The sequence below is a fragment of the Halyomorpha halys genome, unplaced genomic scaffold, assembly GCF_000696795.3.
Source record: "Halyomorpha halys isolate HHAL.00 unplaced genomic scaffold, Hhal_1.1 Scaffold29.1, whole genome shotgun sequence".
Taxonomy (NCBI): Eukaryota; Metazoa; Arthropoda; class Insecta; order Hemiptera; family Pentatomidae; genus Halyomorpha; species Halyomorpha halys.
The window spans coordinates 1,349,092-1,359,507 of record NW_027115892.1 but is presented as its reverse complement, the minus strand read 5'-3'; the positions used below and the strand labels follow the sequence as shown (position 1 = coordinate 1,359,507).

The 10,416-nt window shown below is 28.2% G+C and overlaps 1 protein-coding gene across 8 annotated transcripts in view; it reads left to right on the top strand.

Annotated features, from left to right (window-relative positions):
* unc80 (unc80, NALCN channel complex subunit) overlaps positions 1-10,416 on the top strand; it is a gene marked incomplete at its 3' end in the record, with an annotated part of 94,437 nt that overhangs the window by 12,510 nt on the left and 71,511 nt on the right. For 7 of the 8 annotated variants that reach the window (XM_067052886.1, XM_024361893.2, XM_024361896.2 and 4 more), the window contains 7 exon segments: positions 1,048-1,160; positions 2,779-2,859; positions 3,049-3,111; positions 3,425-3,519; positions 5,648-5,812; positions 7,376-7,545; positions 9,097-9,278. In XM_067052886.1, the coding sequence (XP_066908987.1) occupies positions 1,048-1,160; positions 2,779-2,859; positions 3,049-3,111; positions 3,425-3,519; positions 5,648-5,812; positions 7,376-7,545; positions 9,097-9,278 (869 nt within the window). 8 annotated transcript variants of the gene reach the window in all.

Genomic DNA, 10,416 nt, shown 5'->3' with positions numbered 1-10,416 from the left:
TAAATAAATATATAGTGTTGAGACTATTTTGGATGTTAAATTAATTAATTGATAAATATTACCTGGTCTCGAAAAATTTTGAAATAATATAATTACTTAAAATAGTTAAATAGAACATTCCTGAAAATAATTAAATTAAAAATCTCTGAATTATATAATAAAAAAAAATATATACAATCTTTGGATTCAAACTCTGGACCCAACAGAGATTGTATTGAAGTACACAGAACCTTGGCCGTGAAATATAGTCTTAAGATAAGACCTCTAGGGGGAATTACTTTTTACTAGAGATATCACTGGTAGTTGGATGCCAATTATTATTTGCTAATTTCCAATAAACAATTATGCACCTCCACTATATGAGTGTATAAAAATGTTCAGCTGTTTATGAGTAGTGTTTATAATGTAGTGTATGTGTAGATAATGTAGTGTTTATGAGTCAAAAACTCATGCTATGTGAAGTCTGAGAGCTGGATTTGAGCTATAACCCATAGTACACAGTAACAATTGCAGAGCAATGTGAACAGTGAACTGCACTTGCAGCCATGACACATGAGACTTATATTTAAGACTTAAAATATATTTTTAAATATTATGTTTAACCCAATGTGTTTAATGTTATAAAGAATCCCCTCTAAATCTATTTTTGATAGGATTATAGTCTATTATTAAAAATTTTTAAATTGGTGGTGTAAGATATGATATTTTGTAAAATAATAAAATATCAATTATAATATTATAATAACAAGGCAATTAAATTAAAATTATTGAGGAATATTTTTTTGAATGTTGACTGTTGTTCAGCCGTATGTATTATTGATATTATCTAATGATTTGGCCCATGTTCCAATGGTAAATGTTAAAAAAAAAAATAACTTGACCATCATTTATCTGTTTTTGTGCTAATTTAGAGAAGAATGCTTCTAAGATAATTTGGGGAAGCATTGTCATTGAATAAGTTATTTGCATGAATATTTTATTTAGTATTTGAGCTGTTATGATTCAGTATTTTGATTATCAACAACTTTTAAAAATTGTTCTAAACAGGTAAAACACCAAGTTGTGAGCCGCAACAATACCCTGGTACTGAGAGTCCTCCAAGCCAGACTGCCAGCATTTTTTTTGACCAACAAACGAGTGCTAACAAGGCTGATGATGAGGTATAAACCTCATTTAATCTACTTTGAAGTACTGAATTGTCTCATGATGAGTATTAATTTAATATTTTTAGATATTAGATTATCTAATTTTATGACAGAAATGTTATACCATGATAATGCAATTTGAACCTCTCTGTATAAGAACTATGTGGGTGCATATTTCGTTTTACCTGCTTGAATCTGATGATGTTTGGTTTTATTGTTCCTTCAGTGACCCAAGGAAATGGTTCATAGTTGGGATTTTAGATATGACTAGAATGTATAGCTCTGATGACCTCAAGAAAAAAAAAATCTGGCATTTTAAAAAATTCTTGAGCACATTTTTGAAAAATCTGAATAAAAATTGGATGGAGCAGCTGTCCTAAAAGCTGGTAAACTTAAATTTGCCTTTCTTAAATTAGCCAAAATAAATTGATAAATTATGAGTCATACAAGTTTGTATCTAGGTCTGAGGTGGGATGTGAAAGAAGGTTAATTACTGAAGAACCTCCAAAAAGTTACTTAGAGCATTATGGATCTAGGATTTTAATTGAAAAATGCTTAAGAGGAGCTTATTTATTTATTTTTTAAGTGTAACAATATAATATTAATAAAATATAATACTTTTGAAGGTAAATATAAGAAGTCTATTTTGCCTTATTTCGATGGTGAAAGTGGTAATGTGACAATGGTGAAATAGTGTGATATTGTGTTAGTGTCATTGTCCCCATACTAACTGTAAGTTGCAACAATGGCAGATGTAAAATTGTTTAAAAAAATTTAATTTAATTTCAATGACCAATGTGATTTAAAGTAAAAATGAATTTATAACTCCAAATTTTATGAAATTTGTAATAAATGCTTAAAATGGTACAAAACATACAATTTGGTAAGATGGGATAGTTCACCATCAAGGCATATACATACAATGTCACAAACAAGATAAAATTGCCAAAACGTAAACGTAAATTGCCAAAACGATAAAAGTCTTGGTGGCCAAGAGTACTGAGGGTCTCACCTTAGCTTCCTTTAGTCAGAAATTTGTCTAGTTGGTTTAAAATTTATTCTGGTGACTCCATGGAATAAATCTTGACCTTGCACCTGTGGTTTAAATAGTTTGGTAACACTGTATGTCAGAAATGGTCCTACTGTTATGACAGTAAATGCTGTCATGGTAGTGCAGTTTGAACCTTTATCTTCCAGAAACCTTTAAATATTTTTTGAAATTTATTCTTCTTCAGAATTAAAAAGTCCACTTATTTTTTTTTTAATTTTAAAATAGCAATCCATTTAAAATGATACATATTTAGACTTTTTAAATGCATATTTTATGGCTTATTAGAGAAATTTTTGCAACCCGAAAAACTGATTTCTTAATTTAATCAGTTATTTTAGAAAAGAAAGATGTGTTGTTTCTGAAATAATCGATTCATTTCTATTGAAAGACTTTAAAAATTGATCAATAAAAATGTAAATTAGTTGGCTATATACATTCTAGCTAATATTTGCTTCCTGGTTCCAGACAAGCATCAATTTATGAAGTTATTCATACATGAATTATTCATATTACAGAAATAATTTATTTTTGGAAAATTTAAATATTTCATAATTTACTATTTATTTATGGTGTAATGTGTAGGGATGGGTCTCTTCTCCAAAAGATACAGTTTTCCCAGAAACAATACCTGAAGAAAGTTCAAGTACAGAAGAAGAACATGTAGTTAGTATATTTTTATGTAATTGGCAACAGTAAAAATATTGTTATTGCTATGTAGTGATCTTTTATTTGGATTTGATTCAAAAATTAATAACTAATCTTATCTAATTTTTAAGATTAATTATTAAACAAATATTTTCTCTTATCCTCTGATGTATATAATTTTTCCTAAGTAAGTTTTTATTCTTACAGGTTATTTTTCGTTTACCTTCCCTTGCTGACTCAGAAGGATTAAAAGAATCTTCAATTTATACGGTGAGATATAAATAAATGTTTTACTTAAAAAGATTACTTTCATTTTATCAGAAAATGTTCTGTGGGCTCAACGATTAGATTTATGTTTATTAAATAGGTTATCTTTATATTTATGCTTTATATTTATATATTGTTATATTTATGCTTTATTTTTATCATTACTCATAAAGAATGATTGTTTACCTTCTTTCTAAAATTAAATTTTGTTTTTTAGTTTAAATGGTTTTAAGTATTTCTGATATTATCGCATAGTTAATAAAAATTTATTGAAAATCCTTTATGCAATACTTTACTAAAAACTAATTTGTTACAGGCTCCAGATGCTACTATTTTTCAAGCTCTTCCGAGGTTCTCAAAAAGTCCATCTGATACACCTCTGGACAGTCATATGAAACATTCAACAGGAGGGTATGTGGGCTATTGAAAAAAAAAATGTATGGAATAATTTAAAAACATACATCAGGGATAAAGTATGTAATTATATTATAAGAAATTTCTATTTCCAAATGGTCACTGATTGTTAAGTTTTTACTACTGTTACTTTGCATTTATTCATCAAAATTACTTAGCCTGTGATCTATGAGCTAGGAAATTCTGTTGTTTTACATGATTCTTTTCATATTATAACAACTAAATTTTCAGCTGTATCTTTAATATTTTTGTTTTACTATATATATTGTAATATCCTCTTTTTTAATAAATAGTTGATATTTATAGATAAATGATTTTAGTTATGTTTTTATTTTATGTATATCATGTTTTTATTTTATGTATATCGTTTCAGTATTGTTTATTTGTTATTTTATTGTGTTGAGATAGATTGAAATTTTTCAACTTTTGTTGTTTCTATACAATAATTATAGAAAAAGAATAATCAAAGAAGAAATAGAAGAACATAACAATTATCAATAAACTATTTACATCGTAAATCATAGCAAATAAAGCAGAGTGATTGTACTACAATAGATTATTTTTGGATCGACCAGTGAACATTGAAGATAGAAGAGGGGAAACAGGACTCTTGATTTTGCTGGCTTGGGGAGAAGACGTCCGTTCGGCTAGAAGCGGGAAGGACTGGAAGCCATTGTTAGGAGTTGGACATAGCGTCATGGACAAGAGGATGTCAATAGTCATATATCATCAAAGGAAGATTGTGTAATTGGTTAGTTTTGTTTCTAACTGAAATTCATTGTATTTGTAGAATAGCTATTAATTAAGTTTAAGTGTTATTATTAGTAAAGTGTCGTCTGTTTCTGATTGCCAGGAAACCCGCCCTGAGAAAAGAGTATCTTATGTTATAAAATTCTATTATCTGTTAAATATTAAAGTTTTTAATTTGAACCCAAGCTATCTTTTATATGTGAAATTAGTTAAAACTTTAATTTAATTTTAATTTAATTTTATTTAATTTTAAATAATTGTTGATTATTACAATATATTGTAATAATTTTAAAATTATTTAAAATAAAATAAAAAGAATTTTAATCATTTTTAAACTTGTTTCAAATATACAGGAGATAACTTGGGTTCAAATTAAAAACTTCAATATTTAACAGATAATATAATTTTATAACATAAGAGACTTTTCTCAGGGCGGGTTACCTGGCAATCAGAACAGACGACACTTTACTACTAATAAGACTAACTTAATTTCTAGACATTTTACAAACACAATAAATTCTACTTAGAAACAAGACTAACCAATTACACAGCTCCCCCTGATAATTGTTGATCTCTTCTCGATGATGCTATATCCAACTCCCAACAATGGTTTTTTTTTTCTTTCCCCTCTCTAGCTGAACGGACGTCTTCTCACCAAGCTTGCAAAACCAAGAGTCACGTTTCCTCTCCTCCATCTTCAATTTTCACTGCTCGATCCAATAAATAATCTATTGTAGTACAATCGTTCAGCTTTATTTGCTATAATTTGCGATATAATTAGGTTATTGATAATTTTCACTTTCCTCCATTTTTTCTTTGAATATTCCTTTTCCATAATTACTGCATAAGAGCAACAAAAGTTGACAAATTTCATTCCATGTTATCAAACACCAACAACCCAACGAACACTTCGGAAGGACGCGCACCGCCATCTTTCTTGTTTTGAAAAGCATCTTTATTTTAGATAATGAAAACTGGTTAGCTTGCTTTTTGATTTAAAACAACAAATAAACAATATATATAAAATAAAAACGTAATTAAAATCATTTATCTATAAATATCAACTATTTATTTAAAAAGAGGATATTACAATATATATACATATATAGCCAAATGTAGCTTTTTTTTCTTTTACCATTGCAATTGAATGGTATGGAGCAAGAGTGTGACAAGCCGCTGTTTGTATTTTGTACAAACATTTATTTTTTAATAGATATAAGTATTGTGTTTGGCTAGCTCCACCAGTCCGACATATTTACCTATAATAATAATATGAACTACATAAAACATAAAATAAGAATATCAGTATATTTATTTTTTAGCTTTTAAAAAATGACTAATATTTTCTCAAAAGATTTTTTTTTTCTTTCTTAAGGAGACGCCAAAGTTCCATGGACAAAGAATCTATGGCCAGCAGGGCTGCTGCTGTGGAGTCTAGCCCTGCTGCAACACTCCTAGATGTAGCTGTCATGCGATGCCTTTTCATTTCACAATGGCCTGAGGAAGGAGTCTATTGGGCTCTCCAGTTTCTCTATCATAGGTAGGAAATATTAACTGAATGTTAGTTGTGTATGAATTAGCATGTAATGATAACCACGGGGATAAGAATCTTTAAAATAAGATATTTTGATTAAATCCTGATCTAAGAAGCACATTTCGTACTTTGTGCAAGCTTTACTTCTTAGGGGGGGATCCTTTGAATGTATCAAATATGAACCAAAGACAGAGGGAACTTATTGCTAGAACCTTAATATTAATGAAATGTGTTGGTGTTTGCAGAGTGTTTATTTAGTTTAGTTTATTTGTACAGCATTTTTATACATGCCGTAACATTTTATTTTATATTTGTGAAATTAGCAGTCTCAGATTTGTTTATAATTTCCTTTTGATATTTTGATCACTGTAGAATGAAATATCATCGCTTCAGATCAAAACAAAATAATTTTCATTGTCTAAATTCTTAACAAATAACTTAATTAATTTTATTTCTCATCAAATACATAATAGTCATAAAAAGTTATCATAGGCATAGTATGTGACATAGCTGGTAACATCTCCTTTCCTTTGTTACTGCCCAAAGCAATATTCCTTTTTATCTCAACATGATTCATCAATATATGAACAACTTCTTAAGATTTTATATTATATAACTAATTTTTCAATACACTAAGTTTCTTTTTTTATTTTAGTGAAAAATTGAAATAAAAAAAAAAAGTACAATTTTCTTATTTATATTAAAAAGCATTTTATTTATGAAAAATGATTAAAAAGTGAATTAATGTTCCTAAATATTTTATTTACCTCCAATTTAAGTTCAGTATGCATTTTAATTTGAGTCATATTTGATCCAAAATAAATGATTAAAACTAATTATCTAAAATATGAATAAATATCACATCACTAAATTTTTTTTAAATATTATATCAGTGGACTTGATATAATGTAACTTTGGCTTCCTCCATCCTAAATTCATCTAAAGATCTAGCACGGACTAAAGAACATAACCATATTCTTTATCATATAATTTTACAACCCCTCACGATAGCTGAGTGATCTATCAAATAATTTCTTCCCCTAATATTTAATGGCCTGTGTGGGTTCCTTTAATGTAACCGTCATAACACATTATATTTAGCCACCTCAGGATCATTAAGTCATGCTTTAAATATTGGCATGTTTTAAGTCATTCTATTTGGATGAGTGTAATATTCTAACTAACCCAAACATGATAGAACTACTACCAGAATGAAAACACTATACCATACTGAGCCACCTTCTGTCTCTATCACTTGACCATCTCAATGGTACCCTAAGATTATATTTTTATCAGATTTATGTACCTCTGAACATGATTGATTAATCAGAAATAAATTAACATTTGATTTTGAGATTAGACTGTCTAGCAACAATAAAAGATTTTTCATTATAATATTTGTCAAAATCATAAGTTTAGGTTTTTACACCTGATCCATTATCAGACCATCTCAGTGCCAGTATAATATTGTATTGTAAAAAAAAAAAAAAAAACTTGTTTCAAAAGATTAATACCTTTTATATCCTCACCAATCATCAGTATTTAAGCACCAAGAATGGTTATTTGCAGGCTGAGAGATGTTGTTGACACCAAAAAAATGGAACCTGAACCTAGAAAGAGAAGCAATTCACTTCCCAATCCAGAGCTCAGACACCTCTCTTTTGAATCAAGTCAGGAAAGAAAAAAAGGAAAAGATTTTATAGAAGTTCCTGAAATCAAAGATGTCTTTCCCCTGGCGGGTGAGGATAATTTAAAATTTTTTTAATAAAAAATTTGAATTTTTTCTTTTCAAATTAGAATAGGATTATCATGGGTTCTTGTTTTAATGTAAATTATAATCCAATTTTGTTTTTCAATTTAAGTTTTGGCTACTTCACCATATGAAGCTATAATATGTATGTAATTAGATTATGTCTAATATTATAGTAGTAATTTTTCATTGATGGACCTTTGACTTTTCATATTGTATCAATATACCTTTTCAACCTTATACTTTTTTTTTTAATAATGCATTTTTTAATGTCAAAAGATTTGTTCTGAACTCATTAAAATATTTTTTTTTAAGGTTTGTAAATGATTAATTAAAGAGGTCACTGATTGCCAATCTACTCCAGCTGCTCCATACAAAATGAAATATGGAATGACTGTGATGTGATTTGGAGCAGCTGGAAATCCAGTAGTCCTTAACTTCATCAAGCCACTCCAAAATTCAATTGCTCCAACAGGAGTAAGATGTGGAAAACTAATGGATTGAAAAAATGGACAGCATGCTAATGTTGCCCCATGTTCCACTTGGCATGAAACGATTATCAGTGACCATTATAATAATTATATATAATCTATAAGTAATTGTGCTAATTTATTGATTAATTTATCATTAGAAATTAAAATTTTATCACTAATTAATTATAATTTTTAATAATTTATTGTAATTAATCTTAACATTGAATTATTTTATTTAAATTAGGTTACTCATGAAAAAACTAATTTTGCGGATATACCACTGTTACAATAATGGCTTATCCTGTTGATTCAATTCTAAAATGAAAAATACTTAACCTTGAAATATAGATACTTACATACCCAATTAAAAAATACAGAATTGAATAATTTACATAAAAACATACTTTCAAAGGAACAGATAAGGGAATCAAAAAGAATATTGAAAAAGTACCCACCGATGTACGTAGGAGACTTTTTTAAAAATATCTTGCAAGAATACAAAGATTTCTTAACTTCAGTAGCAATGAACCATAAAAAACTTAGTATAATGTTTTTTTTTTATTCTAAAAAAGGAAAGTATTTGATTGGTGCATACTTTCTTATATTGTAAGTACAATTTCAATTTGTAAAAAATATAATTTTCAGAAGATTTAAAATGAGTTTATAATGAGGTGTAGATAGTTGACCGTAGATTAATGATTGGAGAAGTTTGTCGGGGGGTGCGGTCAGCAAAGAACAACATAAATAAACAAAACCATATTTATTTATTTTATGTCGACGTTTCGACCTGAAATTCAGGACTGCACCCCCCGACAAACTTCTCCAATCATTAAAATGAGTTTAATTGTGTTGGAGCTACTTCTTTGTTGTTCTTTACTGTGTGACATATAACTATATCCATCATGATATAATAAGAATGGTGGAGAGTTAAACACTTTAAAAGTATACGCTTCTTTTCTTATACAGTTTTCTGCAGCTAGATCGAGTTTAGATATCCAGTATTATAAATATTTGTTAAAAATTTAATCTATACTTGCTCCATTTTGTTTTGAGTTGTCTTGTTTCAGAAGCTCACCCTTCCTTTACCCAAAAAGAGACAAGACATACTAGACGGGCCAGTGAAAAAATTAAGAAGTGCATGAAAATGGCTGATCTAAAAGCATTTGTTGAAATGAAACTCCTGTCTAAATCTGAAAAGGCACTAGAAAAAATTGGTCAAGAAGATAGTAACAAAACTCTATATTCTCAGGTACAATTAATTATTTGGGTCAAATTGTTTAGAAAATAAATTAAATAACTCTTACAGAGCCCTTGTTCACTAATTTGTTTAAAAAAATTACTTTAGTTGTAGAATCATTCCTATATTTCTATTTGGCCAAATTTACTGCAAATTTATAAGTATGTCATTTCATAAGAATTTTCTAAATGAAACCACTATCAAAAGTTATCTTTAATAACATTATAATGAAAAATATTTAACTTTGGAATGAAGCTGACTAGCCTTCATTTCAAATCATAGCTGAGAGTGAAAAATATATATTTGAAAAAAATTCCTCATGAATGTTTTTTCTACAATTGCATTATATTTGAAAATTATGTATCCATATACTTCTATATAAATGGCTGAATTTAATTTTTCTTCCTAAAATAGAGAAAGTATATCATGATCAATGTTAAATCAATTGTTAACATGATCAATGTTAAATCTTTTAAACACATTTTATTTGAAAAAATACTACTTAAAAAATTTGTTTTCTTCATCCTTAAATAGATAAAAGCTAGCAGTTTTTCACTAAACTACTAAAGTTTGTTTCCATAAAACTTGAGAGTTATCCTATAATTAGGATGTAGAGAATGGATAGAAGTTGTATAAAAAGCTTTCATTGAGCCCCAACAGATGCCACTGAAAGCTTAATTTAAAAAATATGACCTTAATTGTTTTTCCCCTGCAGCCTTCAATTATTCGCAGTTATTGTATTCACAATCTTAAATTGTCTTATTAACTTGTTTTTTTTTCCCCCTTTTTTTCAAATGATGTTTACTATTCTTTTTTACTTGTAGATTTAAAACAATGTTTTGTAATAATTCATTAATAATAATATTTTTTCATGAATAGAAAAATCATTATCAATATTTCCAACTACGATAAATATCTTCAAATAATATACCCTGTCTAAACCGAAATGCATGAATAGATATAATAAAATTCTCCATTTTGTATTTTTTTTTTTTTTTTAAACCGGCCAAGAAGCACCGCGGCCTCAGAGGGCCTATTGTACGCCGTCCCTCCTCTGCTCAAAACAGGGCAATTGCCTTTGCAAATCTGGATACTGTATAAGGATCCACAGTTTCGCAAAGTTTGGGATCCAAGATACAATCCTTACCAA